The sequence below is a fragment of the Hippoglossus stenolepis genome, chromosome 4, assembly GCF_022539355.2.
Source record: "Hippoglossus stenolepis isolate QCI-W04-F060 chromosome 4, HSTE1.2, whole genome shotgun sequence".
Lineage (NCBI taxonomy): Eukaryota > Metazoa > Chordata > Actinopteri > Pleuronectiformes > Pleuronectidae > Hippoglossus > Hippoglossus stenolepis.
Genome location: NC_061486.1, coordinates 27935762 through 27963114, shown reverse-complemented (window position 1 = coordinate 27963114; position 27353 = coordinate 27935762). Strand labels below are relative to the sequence as shown.

General features: G+C 42.3%; 1 protein-coding gene across 5 annotated transcripts in view; it reads right to left on the bottom strand.

Moving 5' to 3' along the window:
- sgsm2 (small G protein signaling modulator 2) overlaps window positions 1-27353 on the bottom strand; it is a 103737-nt gene that overhangs the window by 17209 nt on the left and 59175 nt on the right. The window contains exons 4-15 of one of the 5 annotated variants that reach the window (XM_035153446.1): window positions 12925-13092; window positions 12401-12468; window positions 9994-10142; window positions 9711-9845; window positions 8696-8761; window positions 6407-6531; window positions 6148-6215; window positions 5754-5917; window positions 4934-5066; window positions 4573-4710; window positions 1379-1553; window positions 55-119 (exon numbers count right to left, since the gene is read on the bottom strand). In XM_035153446.1, coding sequence (XP_035009337.1) covers window positions 55-119; window positions 1379-1553; window positions 4573-4710; window positions 4934-5066; window positions 5754-5917; window positions 6148-6215; window positions 6407-6531; window positions 8696-8761; window positions 9711-9845; window positions 9994-10142; window positions 12401-12468; window positions 12925-13092 — 1454 coding nt within the window. The remainder of the gene's footprint in view (window positions 1-54; window positions 120-1378; window positions 1554-4572; window positions 4711-4933; window positions 5067-5753; window positions 5918-6147; window positions 6216-6406; window positions 6532-8695; window positions 8762-9710; window positions 9846-9993; window positions 10143-12400; window positions 12469-12924; window positions 13093-27353) is intronic. The other 4 variants (XM_035153448.1, XM_035153451.1, XM_035153449.1 and 1 more) reach the window with 4 other exon arrangements.

Below are 27353 nucleotides of genomic sequence, written 5' to 3'. Positions count from 1 at the left end.
ATTCAGAAACAAGGTAGACATAAGTAGTCTGCTGTGGTAACATGGTGTACTTACATCCATAAAAGGCTCTGGAGACTATCTGCCTCTTCATGTTCTGGCAGAGCATCTTTAGAGGAATACTGGTGGGAAAAAAGGTCACCCATTATCACCATGGTAACCACCAACATGGCTGGTCTTCAAATTATTCCTCTGATATGGTTTGCATAGATTCTGGCTCCATGAAATCTGTGACTTCAAAGTCCCTTTCTTTTGGAAGATGAGGTCAGATATTGTCGCCATGGTAATGCCTAGTCACCAATAACTAGTTGCAAATTAGCATAAACATTAGGAGAATAATGGCTCTTTATTACAAAGCACGTTGTAGTCAGCATGATTTAGAATAGGGAAGGGAAATGTGACAAAAAAGCGAGTCATTTACGAGCAAGACCTCTAAAATGAGGAACATATTGTGAATTAGATGGACTCGATTTACAGTTATTTTGACTTTATTAACATATGTAGTTGTCTATTTTGTTTCATGAGTATAGACTATATTCATGAATGTGTTATACGTACTGTAAAGCATACTTAGGTGCTAAAAAATAACTAATATGTGAATAACATCATAAACAACTCAGCAAAATGTAACTTCATTATCCATTATCATATTATAAAAACACTACAGCTTTTAACGTGCATCCAGGTGGCACCACATTCAGACACATTAAGGCTAAAAGGGAGAAAGGCTTTGGGTTGTTTGTTTAAAAGACTCAAGTCTTGAGACAGTTAGATTGTATGGCTCTCTCTCCCTTAATGACTCTTAGCAGACACACCCCAGCACCAGTCTGTGTTTTCATCTTTTGTTGACCACAGATGCTCAGGCAATAGTCCTGTGTAGTGTAGCTGTACACTGACAGCTGGGCTGTTAGGAGTTAGGTTTTACATTGAAGACGACTTTTTGAATTTTGTTGTTGTTTTACTTTATCTTTGTGTATTTTACAAGAATAAAAAATGTGTAGGACTTTAGTGCTACACTGGAATCCAGTGAATCACTAATCCTGTTTTCTTCTGCAGAGATTAACATTAAAAAACGTCTTTTCACGATCAATCTTTCGGTCAATCTCTCAATTTACAAGTCAGAATTAGTGAAAACACAACCACAAATTTCCAAAACCAAAGCTGACCTTTCGAAATCGATGTTTTATCTGACCAAGGAGAACATTGCACAGCCTCTCCCCCTTTAGCAGATGACATCATGATGTTAGATTATTCTTTTAAAATGAAGTCACTTGTCATGCTTCCCACATGATAAACCCCAGTAGCCCCAGTCTGTTTCTAATAGTAAATTATAATGAAAACGAAACTGCAGTGCGCATGAACATGTAATGGAAGTGCATACGTGTGAATGTCTGATGGTTCGTGTATGCAGGTACAGCCAGCCGGGTAGTCGAATGACACATTGCTACCAGCTGTGAAGCAGGACTGGCACAGGGACTCATGAGCGATTACTTCGGCCTGTTGCCATGACGATGGGCTTCCGCCAAAACCCTGCATCTCCATCATTTCCCCATGGTCTAAACCAGAAAGAAGGAAAGTAAGAAGACAGAGAGGTCTCAGTGCTGTGAGACACAATGGACAATGTTGTTTTCATGTATCACACTCTTTCACACTGGCTATGTTTTATGTCTTACATATTATGACATAGGTCCCTCAGCTCAACCATAAATACATCTCTCCATGTATTGCTCCTTGTTATTCATGAAATCAAGAGATGAGTTGATTGATGGACATTTTACACTCATGTTACATGTGAGAGCTGCAAACACATGTGTAGAGAGGAAACCAAAAGTGGAGGGGGACACTTAAGGAAGCAGGAACAGTGCTGTGGGAGATACAGGCAGAGAGGATGCTGGGAAGCCATGCTGGATCGGTTCATTCAGAGGGGAGAGAGGAGACAGCAGAGCGCAGAGGGACGTTCCACACAAACAGAAGAGATGAGGAAATGGAAGAGGAAGAAGAAGAGAAGTGAAAGAGGAGGAGAGGGCAGGGACGAGGCTGATGCTCAGGCCATGCAGGATGCATAAAGCCAGAACAAGACAAGAGACACCAAAATAAATCATCTCAGAAACAACAAAAAAGAATGGACACCAGTAAAAAGGCACACAAAGGGGAGGCAAAAAACATAAAAACTTCAACATTAAATATATGCTCTTCACCTTAATTCTTCAGGTTGGAGCTGATGACCTGTCATAAATATGAAGCTGCATTTTGGTTGTTTAATAACCCCCAAAAAACAAATAATATTAAGAACAAAAAAAGCAAACAGAAAAAAACGCTGGAACGAGACCAACATTTGGCCTTGTTCCCTTTGCTTTAGGACTATATGTGATCAACAAGTGTTTTTGGGCTCAGTAATACAACCCTGCTCACACAAGGACTCCACATCTCTACTACTGCGGAACCCCACAGGACCGTAATGAGAGGGGTGGAGGAGGGGACAAGGGGAGGGGAAGAGGGGTGGTGGGTTTAGTGAAGAATTACAGTGAACAGCATCGCAGCAAACGACTGCACAAACAAAGGAGAAACAACCCAGGAAGTCAGAGAAAAGCGAGAGAGAAATCAAAACAAACAGAGGAGGAGACTGAGAGAAAGGATTTTCAATCACAAATATGCAGAAACACACAATCGTTCTTTAAAGAACAACAAGACGGGTGCATATTTCCCATGCAAAAACTGTCAAGCATGTTGCAAGTGAGAAATGAAAGGACAAAAAAAAGGAAACAGAATCAAGTCAAATTAAAGAAGTAAATAAAAACGAAGCAAATTCTCAAAGCTATTTTTTGTCACGAAAACATAAAACCCAACAGTGCTGAGGCATACTTCACCAGCTGTGCCCTCGGATATTTGTAAGGCAGTTAGCTCTGCAAATCCCAGAATGTAAAGCAGCCAGAAAGCCTTTCACATAACTGACGAGACCTAGGTAAGTTTGAATCAGTGATGAAACCAGTTGGCGGACAAGTCTGTTCATCTAACAGCGTGTGTCTCCAGTGTGCATTCACAGGCTTGAGTAACGATCCCTGCAAAGCAAATGCATTAAATTGTGTAGCTTTGAGGTGGTGAGAAAGAGAAGAGACAAAGAAAGAGTGAAATCAAACAGGAGGGATGTAGAGGAAGTGTGTTAACAGCTGCACAGGCATTTACTGCATGTGTGACAAAGACACCTTCTGACGGCAGGATGCTCTTGTGCCAGTTTGCAATGTCCAGAAAAATAACACACACAGCAAATCTAGCCAACAAGAAAGCTGAAAATGTATTTCATTGTTGAGTGGATGTAATGGAATGGTCGGAATAAATTCGGAAAAGAATCCTAACATAAAAGGATTCATCTGGCTACTTACACAAGTAGCTTTTCTAACAGGCTACTTGTGACTGCTGCTTTAAGATGGTGTGTCTCTAGACTTCTTTTTCCTTGTGTTCCTCCTCTTCCTGTCCTCCATCTGACACTTGGAAGCAGCAGCCTCAGCCATACTATAATCTTTCTGTGGTAGATTGATAGACAAAACAATGTAATGATGAATGTTGATGGAGCTTTAGAGGACACTGTCTGAAGTATGAGTAAACTCTAAAACGCGCTTGATCCCTGAAACTAAATAAATACAAGAGTATGCAGCCACAAAGTTAAAGGAATTAATTTTGTATGTACTATAAAAAAACATGTAGCATTTTTAAGTAGCATTAATAATTTGGGTATCATACTGCCAAAGCTTGATTATTTCAAACCTGATGGTACACAACTGTCCCTGTCTATCTGTCTATCTCTCTCCCCTGGAACAGTAGTTTGTTACCCAGATGGACTTAACCCTGCCAGTTCTCTAATCAAACTCCATGTGCAACTGAGCCAATGTGCAAACTGATAAAGGCCTGATACCATGGCCTGACAAAAGCGAATACAACACAGTTCAGAATATGTTCATCGGTATATTGCAGGTCCACAATTGTCTTGAACTCCATGCTCAGGTTCACATTTACAATACCAGACAAGCCATATAGTAAGTTTTGACCTCGTGTTTTAACCAGAAATGTTTTTTCACTTAAACAACAGCTAACTCTAACGTTACTTGCTCCCAAGTATTTCCCTTTGGAAAACAATATGGCAGATTTTTTAACTACATCCAACCTTGTGGTTCAAAGTTAGAGACAGGGGACAGTCACCTCAGTGATTGGTGGACTGGTTTAGATCTATACCAATCATGTTCTCTAATGTTAGCATTTCTTCATTTTCAACAGGGCAAATATTTGTCCAAAATCATGCCTTTAAATAATCTTTGCATTTTAGATTTTTGTTGATCATCCTAAACTTCCCATGTCCTTGTTAAAAAAGCCAGCGCCAGCACACTCCACACTGTTGGGCTCAGCGTCTGGCAGCACACACACAGGTGGACAAAGCTGGTGGAGTGAGGTTGGGAGGAAAGGTGGGGAGAGGACTTGAGAGAGCAATGGGGTGGAAGGCAGGGAGGGACATCTGAAGCTGGGGTGAGGTCTCAGGAGTGGAGGGGCGGTGGGATTGGATGGGTGTGTTAAGGTGATAAAAACCTTTCATGACATTAGGGTCTGTGAGGTTCCGCGAGCAGATCATTGAGATCATAGCATGGAGCCTATCTTCTTCTTCCTCGTCATCGTCCAGCGACGGAGCGCGGCTGCCCGTGGTGTGGTGGTAATTTATAGTGACTGCTTGCACCAGTGGGACAACAGAGAACATAGTTAGAAGAGTTCCGTCCTACAGGCCTCAAGATGTGCATTGTGGGGTAGCCAGCACACTACACCCAAACTTTGTAAAAACATCATTGGAAGATAATCTTTAAACACATGTTCACTTATTATTTAAAAAGCAATCACAGAGATTAGTGTTAAATTGTTGAAACAATATATATTACATTGTAAATGTATTACTTACTGGCGTCGTAGTGGTATCCTGGGTAGACAATGCGAAACACATAGTCAGCAGCTGTCTGCTCCTCACCATTCCTGTCCTGGTCAATGAGTCGGGCAGCACTGCTCCTCTTCCTCAGTTTTGGGAACACTTTTCCCTGCAGGACACAGATATATTTATAAAAATACAAAGATACACAGTGAGCCAGAGAACACACATTACACATTTACATTACCCAATAAGAAATAAGCACATTTTTCAGATGGTAGCTGCATCTTCTGTAGACAACAAAAGGTGACTTTAAAATTAAGGTCTTCGAAGGTCCAGATGTTACTGACCACTCAATTCCCAATCCCCATTTAAACCACAGACATTGGACCTCCATGGTACTTACACCAAGCTAATATAACTGTGCAGCTGTTTACATTACTATCATACAAAAATGAGGATGGCTCAAGTATTCGATACAACTCTCGGTATAAAACAATTCAGCAAATGCAGCCTCCAAAACGATGCTCATATTGCATATGCAGCACTGGTGCTGCTACCCCTGCTGCTGTTATTATGAATAATTGTACATGGGCAATTGGAGTCCACTTGTCTATGTAAACTTATACTTTGAGGAGAGGGCTGATAGGAGAAGGGGTGGGATGTCTTGGTTGAATTCTGTGTGTGCGCTGCCTGCTCATGCTAGCTTTTCCAGGTTTATCAACCCTAGCTTTAATAACAGGTGTACATGTAATCAGGCTAAACTAATATGGAGATACAATCTGGATACGGGACACATAGTAATGCCAGGTGTAATCCTGAAATTTAAATGAGTACTGATATAACACTGACACACCTTGCCTTTCTTGGACCAGAGGGGGGGCTCCAGCTGACCACGCGGTAAGAGGCCTGTTTCCAGGCAAGAGAGGAAAGCCAGGAGGTGACCACCAGGGGGGAAGTGAAGAGGCGGCCTCTGGATCCCATCCTGACTTACCAGAACTAGTGTACCACCATAATCCGCTGAAACATATTACACTAGAATGAGATAGGTAGAGAGAAATTGCACAGCTGATATACAAACAAACGTAAAAAGGAGTTGAGAAGCGGTCACAACGACAAAAGATTGAAAGTGATATTAAAATAGTGATATGGCCGTTATTAATGCTGCATCAGTAAGCTCCAAGTCACTGATGCAGCATTACAGGAGGAGGGTTGATTGGGAGGAGCAGCAGAAGCAGCAGTATACTCACAGCGCTGATGGCAGTGGATACAGACAATCTGGCGCAGAGGAACAGTCAGTGCGTAGTCCCAGTAGATACTTAAAGTCACGTAAAATATGTTTTGGATTAGTAAGACAAGGTGGAAAATAAAGCTTTAGTGGCAGTTGAAAAATGTATCTGTGTCACTAAATGCATGTTGTTACATTTTTTGAAAGGAGATAAAGAGATAGATGATATACATATACATATCTATATATCTTTATATATATATATATATATATTATAATACCTTTTCTCCAGGTCACAGTCTCCCAATGTGCCATTGATGAGCTGGTTGGGGGTCCACTTCAGAGTGAGGTTATCCCCAGCCTGGTGGAGCGACAAGTAGCCCCGCAACACCTCCATCTCCTTCTTCTACCGTGGGAAGAACATAAGGAAGACGTAAGGGAACTGTGAGACTTGAGCTTTGAAAGAGAAGGAGACAGCATAAAACTGAAAAAAAAAAAAAAAGACAATTGAGAACTACTGTCAGTTCATTAGCTATACTCTCAATTGTATGTTGTAAGTAGCCTATAGAGCATAGGTTAGCATAAAAAGTGAAGGTAGGGCAGACAGTTGTCCAAAGTTTAAAAACACACACATAGACATATGTGATGAACACGTCCCAGCTATTGTGTAATTCAGTGGCTTTCAAATGTACATTTTGTGTCTGTGGGCAGGTTTTCAACAAGCATCTAATATGTAGAAGAATGGTTTAAGTATACTGTCCTTGTTCGAGGGATATAAGAACCATTCGGGAAGTTCGAATTCTGAGTGTTTTTGCTGTGAATATTTCGTTATAAGATTGACATGGAGTAAGTTGGCTACAACTTGAGACATCACATTTTTCTAAAATGGCTCTGTTAAAAGTATCCTGGATTGGCTATGAGCATGTGCTGTTTGTAATGTAACCAATGATGTACAGATAACTATCACTGAATCACTTATTTGACTGTTAAAACTCCAAAAATGAGAATGAATTTTGACTGAAATTCCTTCTACTCTTGGATAAATTCATACACAAACAGTAATGTAAGAATGTCTATTTATGATTTATGGTATACGAAAGAGCATGCGTGCAGTGAGTGCTGTGGTAATCTGTGTCTGCATTCAGTCAAATATCACATTTACAAAAAAGCAAATGAGGAGGAGATCAAGATAACAGGGTTAGTGAGTTAATCATTGCTGCCAGTGACGAAATGCACTGATATATGAGAGTTATAAAGGAAATGCTCACAGCAAAAATCAAAATGATAGACTTGAGTAAAGTGAAACAGACCAAAGTGATAAAAATGTCACAGAAGAAATATGTACAGAAGAAATTACTTGAAATGTTGGACATCCACAATTGACAATGTAGGGTGACACCTTGTGAACAAAAACTGAACTACACTGATGATGCCGAAATAATGGGTGATTGCAGAAAATAGAGAAAGCTGTAGGTAGCATAATCAATCTGACCACATGTACAAGAACCAGTCTGAGTTTTGTAGTAAGTCAACTGTCACAATATTTTACTGAGCAATGGACTTCTGTAAAACATATATTATCTATTTGGGAATACAGACAATGACACAAGCACACAGGGATGCAAATCAGGCAATTGTGAGAGGGTATTGATGGGCATCAGCGCACACACAACCTAAAGTTAATGAGGATAACCAAAGTCCAGTGGTGTTAGTAAAAACACAGACATAGGCTGTTTTCAGACTTGACCTCCGCAGGAAGTCTGGAGAATTGGGCCCTGACTTTCTCCAGAGTTTGCATTTCACACATGAACAATGCAGCAGGAGATTCTCTGCTCAGGCACGATCAAAACAACAAAGAAATCTGCGGAGCACGATGGGTGGTGCAGTAGCCAGAGGCAGGAAGTCATGTATTAATTCTCCTGCAGAGATCACATTTTTTGGTTTACAGCACATTCAGGTGTCGGCCCTTATCACCAAAAGCTCAGTCTTTGTCTGTGTCTTCTACATGGATAGCACCGCTTTTTCATCCAGAGACGTTTGTTTTCCTTTTTTTTCTTTTTTACACATCTGTCACATTTTTTTAATCAATCCCCCTCGGGATTCATTGGAAGTGAGTGGGGGGTTGATGACACTTCTAACACGTGACACGCCACATATAAAAGTGGAGCCACGCACATAGAAGACAATCACGAAGATGTCAAGACAGTTTATGGTGATAAGAGCCAACGCCGTTGTCAATGTGCTGTAAACAAACAACACATGATCTCTGCAGCGGAATTAAAACATTCTGTCTCTGACTGCTGCACCACCCCTAGCATGAATCCTGAGGTGCATTTGTTGCTGTTGTGAACGTGTCTGAGCAGAGAACCTCCTGCCGAGTTTTGCATGTGTAAAAGGAAAACTGTGGAGAGAGTACAGATGTGATTCTCCTGAGAGAACTAAAACGACTATACAACCCCTACGGAGAATGAGTTCAGTGAATGTCTGAAGGCAGCTATAGAGCACATTTGAAATGTTGCTGAGCAGATAAGATGATATGGCTCAGGAGGTAGAGAGGGCCGTCCACTAACCAGAAGGTCAATGGTTTGATTCCCGGCTCCTCCAGTCTGCATTCCGAAGTTGCCTTGGGCAGGATACTGTGATACACGAATGAATGGTGTGTAAGAGAAAAAGCTCGGCAAATGAAAGTGCAGTATGAATATAAGCATAATTGGGTGAATGTGACTTGTATCATAAGGTTGCTAGTACCTAAAGACTGTTTAGAATTGTCACATAAATAACTTCAGGAACTAATGCAGGGAATATGTGACAGACAATGGTAACAGCCAATGAGATTTGCTGAGATATACATGTAATGGTTATGTATGCATTAATGGGCAGTCGCCACTACTGTGCAGATGAGCAGGACTGATGCCCCATTGTGTTTTTATTCCTCTGGCTTTGCCTGCACTGCCATGGCAACCAAACACAAAAAAAACAATTCCCTGCATTACACAATATCATCACACATGAGTTTCTGTTAGTCCGAATAATGAAGAGACCCTCCCTGCAAAAACATCTCATAACCAGAGTCATGGGGATTCTGGCTTTCAGTCTAGAATGTTGTTGTATTTTTTAAGTAAATCTTTTTGTAAAATAATTAAAAACAATCTCATGAAAGACACACAGACTCATTAAATCTATAGAGACCTTTGTACTGTGAAGAGGGACTGAACAGACGTCCTCCTGTAGATATCAGGAGTCAAGGTCAGGTAATAACTAACTCAACTGATTTCTGTGCACAAGAGCATATTTTACTGCACGACATCATCTAGTTAGAAGTAAATGACCATTCTATTACTGGATCGATCTATCTACACAGCCAGATACCACTAAAGGTAAATGTGTCCTCATTTGATCAGGTGAGTTGGGTTGAGGTGTTCTGTATCAAACCAGATCCTCTGTTTGCTCTCAGTACACCATCTGTCAAAGCCCATTTAGAAAGACTGGGACTGTGTAGTGCGAATTTTTACTTCTGGGGGATTATCTGTTTTTAAATTATTATTATTATTATTACAGGGTAAGAGGGAGAATGTGCCATAATACCGGTTGCACCAGGACGTTGTTTTTGCCGTAGAGAAGGTGTGTTCTGGAGTTTTGGTGAAGAGACTCAACATACTCTCTCGCTGATGCAGCAAACTTGTCCTCTGACATACTGCCACTGGACTGCCTCTTGCGGATCTAGAATAGCAAAGAAAGTTTTTAATACCAAACTTAACAGTACAAAAATAAGAGCAACTCCTGTCCCACACATCCTCAGTGATCACCCATGACCAAACACCAACACTTCCTGAGGACTGAGCTGATCTAAATCAGCCTCTAAACTCACTCCAAGTGCAGGTCGACGGCTTGCCGTGGTGTCCTGACTCCGGTGGGCCCCATGGATGCGGTGGCGCTGGACTAGCTCATTGGCTGAGGGGTCGGTCCATAAATGATCCGATGTCTTCAGCTTGGTGTACTCCAGAGCACAGGGCCCCACTGAAAATACATGCGGACATTTCCAACACACTGTTAAACACAAATGTCATTCCTCAATTGAAACCCCTTTTGAAAGTTACTAAGTTAGAACTAAGCTGAGGTGAATTTTTACTAAGCTTAAACTGACTAAACTCCATATAAATAAGACAGATCAGACTTTGGCTACACACACTGAAAAAATAAATGTGACAGTTTGTTCATGCAAACAAATATGTCAGAAACAGGAAGTTATGATCCGGTGCTGTTATGTCATATTTTCAACCAGCCACATTTGTCTGACTTTATGCTTAAGTACTGCCTTTAACTGTCCCAGCTGTACAAGGTACAATAACTCAAACCATGTTTTTAGAATATGTCTTCACCAATATTTGCTGTTATAATTACATACACATTATTATTACATCTAAACATATCAATGTCGTTACTGTAATAACAACTCTGCTTGAATACAAAGGCATGACTAACAGCTGAACACCAAACTCTGTACTTTTAAGGGTACCAACAAAATGACATTGGTTCTACTGAGCACTGTTTCACGTTAAATCAAACGGTGCCAAATTTGATGCCAAGAGAGTGAATCTGATTAAAGAGTAACAGAGCATAGAGAGTAAGAAATATACGAATGTGATTCCAACCTAAAGATCAATTGAGATCAGTAGAATGAGAGACTACAGCACAGAGTGAGAATAAATATATTAAGATAAATGATGCGTTTGCACTCGCTTCTTGTGCTGATGACATCATTAGGAGCAAGTCTGTGCAGCAGAAATCATGGAGTGGATCTGTAATATCGAGGTCACGCCAAAAGCAGCCTTAGTTGTCAATCATGATGTTTCATCCCCTTTCTAAAGCATCAAATAACTAATAACTAAAACCAAACTTATCAGAAAAAGCTCTTGAACACACATCAGTGTGACGAGAATTACAAAAAATGACAGGAACCATCTTTGAGAAAAATATATTTGACACCACTGACATGGAGGAGGTGGGTTTATGACCTATACTGCAGCCAGCCACCGATCACAATGAGGCGGAGCGACAGCAAGCAGAAATCAGTCCCAAGTGTGGTTGTACTTTGCAAAGGTCTATGCAGGCAGAGCTTGATGACACTTTTGTGACGCCAAATGAAAAGCTGACAAGGAAAACCCACCTAATCTGAGGTAACACAGCAGCTGCAGGCTGAGGTTAGCACAATAGTATGTGTTCATTTCAGCAGCTACAGCTGAAGAATCCCTTATGGACAATGAAACCCTAATCTTTACCCCCATCTCCAAGTGATTAATGAGCTCTTTGGATAAAGATGGAGATGACTGAGCTTTTTTCACTGTCATGGTTGACATTAGCTTTTACTAGTTAACACCCAGTCAGTGGCTGCATCCAACATTTTGGTTGTCTGAATGTGCTTAATGTGAAACCAGTAGTTCACGAATTACATACTATTTATTGGAAAATCTTACATTGTGCACTGTGCGCACTGCAGTAGGGACAATGACGAATCTTACACCTACAGAGAAAGTAAAGTATGGGCTACAGACTGCACACCAGTGCTGAGTTTTAACTAATGGTACCATATTGGTTCAAATTTACCTACATTTGGAAGCATGCAAATTGATATTACTTATCACATATCAAAATGCTGAGATGAAAAAAAGGTAAAGCTTCCTGTGTCACATAGGGACTGACATCTACTGCACCAATGTGCAGCAACAAACCAGAAGAGTATATAATGTTTTAATTTTTTTCCCCCATAGATTTGTGTGTTTCTGTCCACTGTCCTCATCTGTCTAACAGGTGTCCTCCATGTGTTCTGCTGACTCCTATGTGCCACATCAGTGGCAACTTGTAACCTCTGCAGTCAGTGTGAATACAGTGTTTACTTTGTCTCAGCCGGTTGTCACATTGTTCAACATGTCCACTTTGGTTAAGTCTACAGACTTGTTTGTTTCCTCTTCCTGCCAGACTGTTTTAAACTTTGTGTCTGGGTATTTTGCCTCAGTCCTCTTCCTGCTGTTGGCTTTCAGCTCCTGCTGCTATACTCTCAGTAGAGCTGGCTCTGAATTTTACCCTCCAACCAATCGATCTGCAAGAAGTTGTATTTGTGGTAATTTCTATGATTGCAACTCCTGCAAGGACTGTAATTATTTTATATAATAGTGGCTTTTCACATGAATTTGGATACTGTAGCTTTGTACATTTTGATACTGATCTCTGGTAATTTTGTACATTTTTGTTGTTCAAGCACACGCTAATATACTTACCCAGCAGGGCTGCCAAGATGGGCCCGAAGACTGAGTCATGCATTAGAGCTTCTCTCTCGTAGTATTTACTGTAATGATAAACATACAGAAAAAAGTGAATGACAGAAAAACATTAAATGTCATTAGTTATTGATCCTCCTGATCATCATAAAATTTAAACTGAAAACTGGTTTTAATATTGTGTTTGCTTAAAGATAAGTATAATTAGAACTATGCACATGCGCCAACTTTATAACACAGAATTTATTTTATCTCCAAAGAGCAAAAATTTGTTTCTCACATGCAAAGACAGATATAATGTTTATAGCTTATAAATTATGTAATGCAGCTCTGAATATTGTTGTTTATCATTATATCAGTAAACCCAACTTAAAACATACAGTATGGCTGCATTGCCTCCTGGGGCCAAAACCCGATTATTTGGTTATCCAGCTGACTATGGGTTTTGACTCATCAGTGGTGGAGTGGTGTGCTGTGAGTCACTGCTGTGCAATGCCTGGGAACAAAGAATAAAAAAAAATCACCTGGAGTTGTCCACAATGTACTGCACTATCTTGTCCAGAACTTTCTCAAAGACAGCTGTTCGGACCCAGATGTGTTTGATGGCCTGAGCAGAGAGGGGTTGAGGGGGGCGGCTGGTGGTGGACGAGCCCTGTCTCCTCAGAGGCTCATGTCCCACGCTCTGAGTTCTCCTGCAGAGAAAAAAGCACATGTCAGAACCATTAATAACCATTACTACAGGGAAATGCTTCTGCTTGTATCTGACCCTGGCAGAAACAGGATTTTTGAATCTGATATAAATATTTAAGATTTAGACAAGAATGGAAAACAGGAAACAAAGCGAGTATGACATGCAACAAAGGTTCGTGGCTAAAATCAAACCGAAGACACTATGGGCGTGTGGCATGCGCTGTAACAATTTGGCCACCAGGGCATATCAAATTAAACAATTGTGATGTTATTCTTTTTGCTGATATGTTTTTGGGGTTATTTTATATGAGTATATATGTTGCAATCTCATGGTCGCTGTCATAAATCCACTCCTTGTTTTTTGAATATAACACAATTCAAAACCTTTCTTAGGAAACCCTTCACCTTGTTTTTCAAACCAAGATATGCATGTATAAATGGAGACATATGCTGTTACAACATGAATATAATTGGAATGGTTGTATAGCCTACATCAGTGGTCACCAGCCTTTTCGAGCCCAAGATCACTTTTTAATTCCAAACTTAAGCCGAGATCTACCATTACATTACATTTCATTTAGGTGACACTTTTATCCAAAGCGACTTACAATAAGTGCATTCAACCATGAGGAACAAACCCAGAACAACAAGAATCAAGAAAGTACAATTTCTTCAAAAAAAAGCCAAACTACAAAGTGCTATAAGTAAGTGCCACTTAAGTGCTACTAAATTGTTAGTTTAAACTTTTATTCAAGGTTTAGTCGGAAGAGGTGTGTTTTTAGTTTGCGGTGGAAGATGTGTAGACTTTCTGTCCTGATGTCAATGTGGAGCTCATTCCACCATTTAGGAGCCAGGACAGCAAACAGCTGGATTTTGTTGATATCTTCCAAAAAAAACACTTAGGAGGGTCATACTTATTATTTTTTGCAATTTCTGTTTAAGGCTGAATGTACAAGAAATAAATATACACAAAGAAAGGCAGTTGTGCAAATCTTTCTATTCAATGCAAAATATTCAAATTAATATCAATTCATATTTACAATGCAAAATATGAAGCTTCTCAGTTCCACAACATGTTCTGCAGAGGAGCTGCTACTGCAGCACAATGTTTTTAAATATAGGCTTTGATTTGAATATGGCCACAAATATGATTATTTCCTTGTATGAAAGAAGTACTTTGTACTCAAATAAATACCAGTACTACACAGTATGAAGCCGTGCATCTTCCGCTCCAGCAAATATTTCACAATAAAAAAAACTTTTTAAACATGGGAATGGATTCCATCAACAGAAACGCTTGAGTGCTTTTATTTTGAAAAGGCATACAGAAAGTGTTGCAACCATTTGTTTGTGACATAAATTCATCAGATAAACATAAAAAATCAGTTGAAAGATCATTTTCTCTGTTTATTCTGCTGTGAACCACAATGTTAATCTCTCTATGACACAAACGTATTTACATCACTTCCCGAACCCGTTTCAAAGTAAAAGCACTCCAGCGTTTCACTTTCTGAATCCACTCATTTGTTCCAACGGGGCTTTGTTTGTTATCGACAGACCGAAAGATGCGCATCTTCATACCGTAGAGTCCTGACATTTACATGAACCAACTTGTTCTTGAAGGAAATGCAGGAGATAAACCTGCAACTCCACCACCAGTAGTGGACACACAGCGCGTGTGAAAAACAGACAGCTGACACACAGCTGATCTGCGGCGCGACGACAGCCAGTTAGTCCAAAGAGTTGGGGGATCGACAGTGAAGATTGCGAGATCGACCGGTAGATCGCGATCGACGGGTTGGCGACCACTGGCCTACATGGTTCCTTATTACCTTCCTGCCCTGCAGTTGCAGTCAGTGGTGTAGTGCAGGGTATATGTAGGTACACGGCGTATAACCATTTATTTTTCAGCAAAGCATTTACCCCCAAAGCATTTAACCATTTCTAAATTTGCCGCTGATGCTGTGAGCCAATTTTTTTCCTATTACAGCGAAAACATGACGCGCCTTACTTTTGTCTAAGTAGGTTGGTACTTTAGTTAGTTAGGATAAGAATATCAGTGTTACGGCCGTTCCTCTTGTTTTTCCCTTTTTTCTCTCTGCTCCCCTGTGAGTGCATGTGTGAATGTGTGTTTGAGAGTGGCAGTGGCACGAGTCCCACACCTGGTCGCAATCACCTCATCAGCAGCCCTACAAGAACTTTAGGTTAAGGAATTAACCCCAGTTCTCTGAAACATGAGTGAGGTATCTCACTATGGGATATAGCGACTCCCGCATTGCCAGATAAGCTTACCTCGAAGACCAATAACTAACGAATCAATCAGTCAGTCAGACAGGGACATTTGTGACTGACCCCACGCTCAGAACTGTATGAGACCATGTAGGTACAGTAACATCCAGATTATAAAATCTGGTGAAGGTATGAGGCGTTGCCCAGCTGGCTGCCTCACATATCTCTTCCACAGACATGCCCTGGAACAGTGTCCATGACGCAACCATACCACGAGTGGAATGTGCGCGCAGGCCTATGGGGGGTTGTAATCCCCTGCAATGATAGGCTGTGGCAATCGCCTCCACGATAAAGCAATACAAACGCTGCTTCTTAAGAGGCGAGTGCGACATAGTCCAAGACACAAACAGCTGCTCTGATTTCCTGAAGCCAGATGTCCGGTCCACATATGTGCGTAATGCGCGCACCGGGCAGAGAGCATTCAGCCGTTCCTGCTCCAGCGTGGAGAACGGTGGAGGATGGAACGCCGACAGTTCAATAGGGCGATATGATAATGCCGAGTTAAAAACCTTAGGCACAAACGCGGGATTTGGTTTGAGAAAAACGTTTAAATCCCCCATAAAAAAACGCATGCATGACGGATTCACTGACAGTGCGTGAATGTCGCTTACGCGCTTTGCAGATGTCAGCGCCAGTAAGAGAGACGTTTTAAACGAGAGCATCTTAAGCTCTACCTGCTGTAGTGGCTCGAAGGGTGTGCAAGATAGCGCCTCGAGCACCAGTGTCAAATCCCACGGTGGGGTTAAGCTCCTTGACACTGGCCACATCTGCCGAGCGCCCTTCATAAACTGGCAAACGAGAGGATGCTGTCCTGGCGTTTTTCCCCCAAAGCCTATGTGACATGCTGAAATAGCAGCTAAGTACACTTTGACCGTGGAGAACGCCAGACCCTTGTCCAAACGTTCCTGTAGGAATGTCAAAATTCCAGGTGTAGGGCTCTTAAAGCCTCCATACCTTGACCACCAGAGCTGAGGCCATCAGCCCTAAAAGTCTGAGGCACGACCTGAACTTTAGCAACGCCCCCCTGTGAAAAAGTGCCAGATAAAAGTGCCCTAACCCAAAGCTTGGAAAGCTTTTATCCTTTCCGCTGACAGACGCGCTCTGAACCTGACGGCATCGAGGGACAGTCCTATGAATGTGATTCTCTGAGTTGGATTCAGAACACTCTTTTCCCAGTTTATTGTAAAACCCAGGGCCGCCAGATGCGATGTGAGCTGACTGGTGTGGGCCTGAATTTGCTGGGGCGACTGTGCTGCTATCAGCCAGTCATCTATGTACATCGCTAAATGCATACCCCCCTCCCTCAGGGGCACCACAGCTGCCTCGGTGCATTTCACAAACACCCGTGGGCTTAATGAAAGACCGAACGGGAGGACCAGGTATTCGTATGTTATACCCTGGAAGGCAGACCTGAGATATTTTCTGTGGGGAGAATAAATAGGGATGTGAAAATATGCGTCTTTTAGGTCTATGGCTGTAAACCAGTGACCTGGATGCACAAAGCGGATCAGTGCTGAATGTGTCAGCATTCTGAATTTGTACTGCCTCATGTATGTGTTAAGTGCACGCAGGTCCACTATCGGACGTACACCCCCGTCCTTCTTCGGGATCAGAAAATACCTTGAATAGAAGCCACTGTGGCTCTGTTCTCGTTGAACCACCTGAACAGCCCCCTTGTTCTGCAGAGCAGTGATTTCTTTCTGCAAGATATGCGCCTTTTCTCCCTGCGCCTGTGACTGCAATATCCCGTTGAAATGGGGTGGAGTGGCCGCAAATTGAAGCCTGTAGCCCCTGGTCACAGTCTTCATTACCCACTCCGATGCCCCACCGGTTCGCCACTGTCGGGTTCGAGCCGCCAGCGGCCCTAGTGCCTGAGCAGTGGTGGGTAACACGAGCTGCGTGGTTCCAGCGCTCATATTGCCCTTTGCAAAAGGCAGGCTGGGTCGCTGTGCCATGAATGGAGCCATACTGCCCCCTTGTGGTGTTATGCGAGCCCGCACCCCCATGTTCCGTTCCTCTATCATTTTGATTGTTTTTGTCATTTTCTATTCGTTTTTTAGTGAGGTTACGCCCTCGGTATTTGGCCTGGATGCGCACCGCATATGACATTTATTGAACATTTCACAGAGGGAAAAGGAATTTTGTGTTTGTTTGGGCACGGGTTTGTGCTTGTGCACTGTGTGCTTTTGGAAACACTCGGCTGCGGCTCCACAGAGCTCTCTGCAGCGCTGACCTTTCCTTTCTTTGATTGTACGTGAACCTTGAGCGCCAACATGGCCTCTGCACGCCTTTTGTGGGTTCTGGAACAAGCCCCTCGGAGCTGAACCCCTTCCGCCGGGAGGGACGCAGGCGTCTGGCTGAACCCGTCCCCCCCGACTGGCGGAGGTGCGCTAGGTAACGCGCCTCTTCTTCTTGGCACCCAGAGTGGCAGGATGGGCAGCTGGATCTCCCGCTGTCACGCTGGAAGCGAAGGGTTTGTTCGCCCAGGCGCCTTTGAGCTCCTGTGGTTTGTTCTGGCCCCGACCGCCAGCCTGAGGGTGAGTCTGACGTTTCGGGTTACAGGAACCTGGTCGTGCCACGGCTTGGGCGAATATTTGCCGGTGTGCGGCTGGGGGAGCGGCCGGCGCTTTCCTGGGGAGGGAAAGCTGGAGCGCTTCCCCCTCTCTCTCTTTTTCTCCTCACAGCGTTTTTGCATGGTGGCTACCGCCGGGCCGAATAAGCCTTTCGGGTCCACGGGAACATCGAGGAGTTGGGCCTTTTCCTTCTGGGAGAGGCTAGATAAATTTAGCCACCGAGCTCTCTCCTGGGTGATCATCAGGGCCATGGCTCTTCCAGATGCCTGGACAGCGCATCTGTGCAGACGCAGGCAGAGGTCCGTGACCACTCACAGCTCGTCCCATACCGCCATGTAAGGTGAAGCCACCATGTCATCCTCCAACTCAGCCTGGTAGGAGAGCAGCAGCGAAGAGGCGTTCAGAGCTTTCACCGATGTGGCCACCGCCTTGTAGCTCTTCTCTGTCAGCGACGACTGGAAACAGTCTGCTTTGGAGGGCAGGGTGGGGCCGGCTGAGGTCATGGTGGACCTCTGAGTCGGGTGGAGGTGAGTCGCCAGTAAAGGTTCGACAGGGGGCAGGTGGGAGAAGCCTTTTCCCTCCATATCAGCCCAGTCCAACGTCGCCCCTCCCTGGGCGGGGTGTTTGGCGGAGATTGGATTACTCCAGGACCGTGTCGCCTCCTCCAGGCACTTGGGAAACACAGGCAGAAGCTGTTTGGTGGAAGCTTTTGCTCTGGGGAGCCTTTTACCCTCATAGCGGGACATGGTGGTCTCGGTGAGTGCTTCAGGCAACGCAATTCCCAGTTTAACGGCCGCTTTCTTACAGACCTCGTGCAGGTCCATGCATGTACCATCTTTGGACGCCAGCCTCGTGGCTGGTGGGGTGAAAGCGGATTCCACGTCCACCTTGTCACGTCTGCCTGCCAGTCAGGACTGGCGTAGTGTAAAATTGCTTCTGGGGGACAGCGCGGAGATCGTGTCCCAGAGTGAGATACCGAAACGAATGTTGAAAGAGAACCCTGGTCTTCTCTCCACTCATCGCCAGATTGTTTTGTCACCTCAGTGGTACACACTCTCTGCCGATTTCAAGTCGTCTTCTAGTGGAAACTATTTTGTATGCCTCTCGTGAAACTTCCTAATGCTTTTTCTCTTCTGTGCCTCAGGATCGCCAGAGCCAACCTGCCTGCCTTATCTCCAGCTCACTGGATCACAGGCTGTCTCAGCCAGCACCCAGCTTGTTACCTGTCTGCCTCTGCGCTTCATTAAAAGACTTTTTGCTCACTCACAAACCAATCCATCTCTGTGTCTGCTTTCGGGTCCAGATCAAAAACAAACCCTTACAATCAGAGCCAATCAGTTCTGTGTTTGCCTTCATGGGAAAACATATAATCTGCCCCTTACTTGACCTCCCAGCTAACTGAAATAAAAATGCAACTGTATATGGCCTCTAATAAAATTCAAACATAAAACGAACTACCCAAACAAAAACTTTGATTCAGCAGAAACAACATTGTGCTGCTACATCTGTGCTGCTAGCCGGCAGCTCAGGTAGTGATGGCCGCATCGTTGCATGCTCATTCCCCAACGACCCCACCCCCATCAGAGAGGATGCTGATGGTGCCTCTGAAATAACAACTTCAAGTGAAGTCGTCAATCCCGGTGAGTAATTGCAGAACCATGTAAATGGTTAGTACTTAGTACTATTAGTACTATCTCATGCTAATCAGTTGTTCTAAGTGACAGTTAACAAGATAAACTACTGGCACATCCACTACTTTCAAGATGAGAGAATAATTTGCCTGTGTGGATGGACTCAGGAATAGTTGACTCAAAATACATAATCGTACAGTTTATTCACTCTGAACACTGTGGGCCAGTAAGTGTCAATACGCAAACACTCTTGGGCCATTTGTGGTTGAACAAAATATGCAAATGTAGATTAACATAACACAAGCAGCTTATCCTTTGCTGGACGGGCTGCTTTAAAATAAGCTGTGCCATAAATAAAAAGAATATACCCACTTCTCCAGGGAACGCTACATCATTGGGGCAGAGGTCCTGTTTGGACCAGACATTGATATGTTAATCATGCCCTCATGATTTTTTGCCTTGTTGATAGGGCATGTACATATTATATATGTATATTGTGTGTATATATATATTAGTGCTGTCAAACGATTAAAATTTTTAATCAGATTAATCACAGGATAGCTGTTAATAATCACGATTTCTAAATGCCCGAAAAATCCCCATTTTCTATGTATATTGTTGTGGGAACGGAAAGATAAATGAAAGAAGGCGGATATATACATTTAACATTTGTTTTTTTATTGATGACAAGTCCAAATGATAATGTTATTAAGATTGAAAAATAAAATCAAACTAAAACATACCACACCATTAATAAATGTGGCTGTCTCTTCTCTATGCCTCTGAGCAAACATAGGATGATGTTATTTTGAATTCTTTTTTTTTTTTTATCAAACTCAAAGATAACCTTTATCCTACACAATTGGGGCATCTTAGCCTTTGCTCTTTTACTTCATAAAAGTCCTCTTTTGGCATCATAAACTCGCCAAAAGAGGAAACAGAAGCCACAGATATCAAGACAAGAAAGTTCCTCACCCTGCTATACACTAAGCGGAAAGGAGGAGGCCGAGGACTAGTGAGCATCAAAGCCTCTATCCAGGATGAGACATCAAGCATCCATAAATACATCAAGAAAAGGGCCCCAAATGATAAGCTAAACAGTGAATGCCTCAGACAGCAGAAACAGAATTAAGGTGAAGAAGACAAGGAGCAAACAACATGGATGGACAAGCCCCTACACGGCATGTACCACCGCCAGATAGAGTATGTGGCTGATATCAAGAAGACCTAGCTAGAGAACGCTGGAGTGACAGACAGCACAGAGGCGTTAATCATGGCCGCACAGGAACAGGCCCTACAAACAAGAGCAATAAAGGCCAGGGTTTACCACATCAGACAAGACCCAAGGTGCAGACTGAGACATCCCAGCATATAATAGCAGGGTGTAAGGTGCAAGCTGGAACAGCGTATATGGAAAGGCACAACCAAGTAGCTGGAATAGTGTACAGGAACATCTGCACCCAGTATGGATAAGAAGTGCACAAGCCCGATGGGACACACCACCGAAGGTGATTGAGAACACAAGGGCTAAGGTCCTGTGAGACTTCAGATTCCAGACTGACAGACAACTACTGGCTAACCAACCGGATGTAGTGGTGATCGACAAACAGCAGAAGAAGGCAGAAATAGTAGATGTGGTAATGACAGCAACATCAGAAAGAAGGAACACGAAAAAGACTGAGAAGTACCAAGGGTTGAAAGAACAGCTGGAAGAAATGTGGAAGGTCAAGACTAATGTGATCCCCATGGCAATAGGAGCACTGGGGGCTGTGACCCCCAAACTGGGAGAGTTGCTCTAACAGTTTCCATGATCAACATCTGAAGCCTCAGTCCAGAGGAGCGCAGTCCTAGGAATGGCTAAGATACTGCGCAGAACCCTCAGACTCCTAGGTCTCTGGTAGAGGACCTGAGCTTGAGGAAGACAATACAGACCCCCCCAAAGGAGGGTGAGAGGGAGATTATTATATAAACACCAACACTACATATGTGCATATGTATGTTTATGTTTTAAGTTTTGTGTTTGTCAGTTGATTGAAAAGGTTTAGTTGGTTTCATAATGGCAAAAAATACTGAACAAATAACAAAACAGTAAGTTTCTTTACCCTGAGCCTAGCCTTTAGGACCTTGTTTGACATAGTAAGGTCTATCATTGTCTAAAGTCCACAGACTCAATAACGATACATAATTTAATGAATTGGCCATGCCAACAATTCTACATTTCCAACTCAGTGTACTGGTCATAACTCCAAGGGTATTTCACATAAATACTTTGCGAGTGCATTAAAGAAAATGTAAGATCCTTTACTTTTTAAGCTCAACATAAACTAGAGACCAACAGAAATAATGGTAATAATATTGATAATAATATAATCATATACAAGTGCACATGGTGTCAAATGATTTAAAGCAGGGGTCTTCAACGTTTTTCAGGCCAAGGACCCCCAAACTGATGGAGAGATGGAGCAGGGACCCCCTACTATATATATTGTATAAAATAGTGTTTTATATTAAACTGGGCCTAGTGCCATGTATAAACATAGCTACCCTGTTATTGTGCATTCAATACTAAGCTATTCAAATAATACACAGGTTCATATATTCATGTTTTTATTATTGTGTGTCGCTGAATGTGTGCATTGCTGACTGAAAGATAACGTCTTCTGCCTCCATTTATCCGTTCGCTACAATATGTTGGATTCATGTTCATGTGTATTTAAAGACATTTAAATTTGTGGAAAAAAATTGATTGGAAAAAAAATACAAAAATAAATATATATATAAAAAATTGTCTAATCAACCAAAAATTTCGCGACCCCCCTGCAGTACCTCCGCGGACCCCCTAGGGGTCGCGGACCCCCTGTTGAAGACCTCTGATTTAAAAGTTAAGCATTTAACAGCATTCTTCCTGCCTAGCTCTCTCTCCCTCCCCTGTCTATCTCTCTCAGGTGCTGCTGTTGCTTAAGATGATGATGATGGTGATGATGATGATGATGAAGATGATGATGATGGCCGCCACCTGTGTAGATTGATCTGCTGCATTGGTTCAGCCTATCACAACCCAGGGCTCCAGAATAAAGGGAGCAAGCCCTCAGAGTTCAGGGTCTTTTTGACTCGGCCTCAGATCTGCCGCTACACGTGCTGTTTTTCTGTTTGCTATTGCAACTATTTGTACGGTTTGTGTAGGGAGGTTTGTTTGGACATTAGGTAAGTACCCTATACAATCTTGCACACACAGAGTCAGTTGTATAGACACACTAGGGTTATTGGTTGGTGTCACCCATGTATTTTGGAGAGCTGCTTCTTTAGATAAGTGAGTTAGGCATTTTGGTTGTTTTATTTTAAGAATAGACAATAGGTCAGGTCTTATTTTGTTACATTAATTTCATTTTCTTTGACACCAACCACCTTGTCCTCACCTCCCCCACATTTGTAAAACCTTCCCTTTGTTTGACTCCATCAATTATTTTGGTTGTCCTGTGTTTGTCTCTGTTTTACAGGAAAGAAAAGGGATGTAACAAGCATCTTCTCATCCAGGACTGGAGTTAGAACTGTGGCAGCAATCAGACACAACCACTCACACCCATTTCAACAGGCTAATGAGTGTTTGTGCGTCTGTGCTGAGGGGGACTCGCCTGCCATAGTCACGTTGTTAGATATCCTGGTGTGTGTGTGTGTGTGTGTGTGTGTGTGTGTGTGTGTTGTGTGTGGTGTGTGGTGTGTTGTGTGTGTGCTTCAGCTAAGTCACGATTTCTGCAGGCCCCTCACATTTTGAAGTTTGTGTGTGCGTGTGAGGTGCCAGTACTCCAGAGGATGGTAGAGCGCCAGGATGACATCAGATATAAGACAGAATGTTGAAGAGACAGGTTTTTCCTTTTCTAAATTAATTTGTTTTGCAGTCTGAAACGTGAACTCCTCTTTACTTAATGTAGAACTTCTATTCATGTTTTAACTTGAGGCATATGTTGCTTTAAAACCAGTACTGTATTGTACTGTATGGCAAGGACTAACGCGGGCACTTCTGCCACTCTAAGCAGAAAATTATTTTACCGCCCCTTTTTTTGCAATGTACCATACCAGCAACAACACACAAATGCCAATATGCCATCCACATAAAGTGCAAGTGCATTAGATCACTAGTGCAATCTAGGGTTTGTGTCTGTCCTCGTCCTGTAAGATCTTCATGCAGCATTTGACACTATCGATCATCACATTTTATTACAGAGACTAGAACAGTTAATTGGCAATAAAGGAACCGCCCTAACCTGGTTTAAATCCTGTTTTTCAGATCGATTCCAATTTGTACAAATTAATGATGGGTCATCTGTTCACACCAAAAATAACCACGGTGTTCCTCATGGTTCTGTGTTTGGCCCAATTCTCTTCTCATTATATATGCTTCCACTAGGAAACATGATCATGATGGTGGATAGCTGATCGTGAACAGTGGTGTTGGACCATGATCAAGGTGGCAGCTGATGGTAGATCCTGATGGCGTCAGAGGATCATGATGATGGATTGTGGATTATGGTGGCATCTGATAGTGGTGCTGGATCCTGATCGGGGTTCTAGCTGATTGTGGACTATGATTACAACAAGACTGCTTGATATACAATATGCCTACTCAGATACTCTACCATTACTGACAATAACTCCTCAATTCATTTACTTTCCATTATGCGACAAACTGTTTATTCTAATCAATGGTGTAAATACTGTTATTTTGCTGATGTTCTATGTTACACGTGTCATCTATTGCACTTCTGTCCATCCTGGGAGAGGGACCCCTCACATGTGGCCCCTATCAGGTTTCTCTCTCTCTGAATGAATCCTCAATCTCAGCTCAAGACAATAAGAAACACAGCCTAATAGTGATAGATGTAAATTGTTCAAGTCAATGACAAGTGGTTGGATGTTATTATTGCTCAACAGCCAAAATGTCTTAATGAACATAATAGTTCCGTACCTGGGCCAAACTGCAGGTCAGAATCACCGCCAGATCGCTTCGATAATTTGTTTTAATCCATCATGAGCAACATTCAACAGAATTACTTCCTGTTGGCCAATTTGTCTTAAAAGTAAAAGCACAATACCCGTTTTGTGGCTCCAATGGTTTTTATGGAGCTGAATTGCAAAGCTTTTCTTAAGAAAACTTGTGAACTGAAGATTGTGTAAATTGCTTAACAGTCCTCTAAAACAGCAGACATGTAATTCAAAAAATAATAACACCATTTAAGTAAATTCAAACTTATATATGTCACTTATGAACAATCATTAAGTAAATTCAGTTTGATTTATTGAGGGGATTATGGACACGTGTGTCCTCCTAAATATCAGTAAGACATTGTGAGTGAGAGACAACAGAAAAAGCTACAAATAACATAGCTTACTTTTTGACAAAGTGATATTTTGCTATGCATTAGTGATATTATGCAGGTGAACCAGAAATCTCATTCTCTCAGACACAAAACGAAATCGTTTGTAGTTATTTTGCCTCTAAGTGGTCATTTTGTGTGTCCTTTAAGTCATTAAGCATCTAATTGAGGTCGTGTTATTTGTAGTTTAGTTTGTTTTGTGATCATCTCTTTGTCGTTATAAACTCTTTGTGTGTGAATTATTGATTGTTTTGTGTCTTGTATCAATTTGCATACCTTTATGGCCTTTTTTCGTAGCTTTTGATATCTTGTCTCTTTCGGGGGGGGGGGGTTTGCATTCCTTTTCAGACATTTTCATCTCTTTGTAGTAATTTCATTGTTTTAACAACAATAAATATAAATGATCATTTCATACTGATGCTCAAAGGTACAGAGTCATTGTGCTGTCTAAATGTCTTGCTGTTCTAGCGAGGCCAAATGCCATAAATCATACACAGTTGGGATAACATCAGACACTTTTATAGAGGCTTTCCCTTAAGATATGAATAGTATTAAACTTAGCTGTGTCTGAAGTAGTTGTGGTAAGAAGTGAAAAAGGCGTTTACTTCCTGTGTCTGGAAAGGAAAGACAGTCAAACTTGTTAATCAACCTAAAAGATTTTTTTAGCTTCTCATCTGCCTATATGTTATGATCTGCCCATTTAACGATTCTGTTTTTTTTGTAAGTTGCTTCTGTCTCTAGGTTGTCTTGCTTCTTGTCTTTGTCAACTTTACATTACATTACATGTCATTTCGCTGATGCTTTTTTCAAAAGCGACTTCCATTTAGTCCATTCAACATCTATGAGGGGCCATTCGGCCCAAGCCGCCGATCTTCTGGTTGGAGGACGACCGCTCTACCCCTCAGCCACAGGCGGCCCATTTACGATTGCTGTGACTGATGTGTTTCACCTGTGTCCAGTTGTACCTGCTACCCGTGTGTATTTATTCTCTGAGCATTTGACTCCACAGTCTGACCCTTTCTGCTGTTCTGTTCGGGCTACTGCAACCCCATGTTTCTTTAAGTATTTGGATATTTAGCTTTCCTGCCTGTAAGCTTATTAATTCACATAAAATATGATTCTCAAACCATATCTCAAAGATTCAAAACACTACTAACTTTTCTACTATTTAGATTCCAAGTGCCCAGCAGAGACTTTTGACCCCTCGCTTGAGATTACCATATCCGATATCACCTTCGACACCTCATGTTCTCAATCCACCTTAAGCACTCAAAATCTGCTAGAGAGGGAAAAGGTTCAACTGTTGTCATATCACAAACTAACACTGCTTTCTGTCCCCTATCTCCTATAACCCGACATCTCCAATGGCGTCCTCGAGTGAAGCAAGATGAACCCTTGTTACCGAATGACAAAGGAAAGGTCATGTCAGGATCTTGGTTCACGTCTCGCCTTCGCCTACTCTGCAAGTGATGCAGATTCAAGTCCCGGCGGTACACCTCGCACTCCTTTTCGTTTCAGTGCTGCTACCACCACTGCTGCCCTGGTCCCTGAATCCACACAGATATTTAACATAACCGTAGTACAACCTATCGCAGAATGCATGCCTGCATTCTTTAATAATAATTTTGATGTCTGCAGCATGTTTACTGCTACACATAGATATTTGACACAAGGGCTGCGAAGAGGGACCGGCTAAACGGCTCCGTGTTGCGTGTGCTTTGCGCACCGCTGGAATGCTAAACACTTCACTTCCTGTGTCCGTCATGCATTATGGTCCACGCCATCAAGTGCAGACCACACTGTGAAAGTTTTATGTAAATCAAATTAAAGTTGTAAAACAAGGCTTACTTTCTGTTGCCAGTAGGTGGGGCTATCACTATCACTACATACAGACTAATAGATCTGTTCAGGCCCTAACCCTAACCTTCTGATGAAGCGTGAGCAATTGCCGATTGGACAATGCACAGTGGAGTTAAAAAAAACGTAATTTTCACGCTGATCAGTAGGTGGCGCTATGACCCTGAGTTATTTTTGACACATGAAGCTGTTCAGGTGCTGTGATTTTAAGTCATGATTTCTCTGTAGCTGTCATCAGGCCAGGACTCCTGTCATACATGTCCAGATTGGAGTCGATTGGACCATGTATGTCCGAGATACAACAACCTCGTCACGATCACCCTATGTTAACAAAAACTCAAACTTTTAACAATTTTTACACTCACTGAATTTGAAGTTGATCTGATGAAAGCACTAGGAGGAGTATGATTTCGTAGCAGGTGTCAAAATGCTAAAAATCAAGCCAAATTTAATTTTCAATCCAAAATGGCTGATTTCGTGTTGGGTGTGGCAAAAAGTGACAAGAGGCTTTTTTATGCGTCTGGGTATGATACATGTGTAC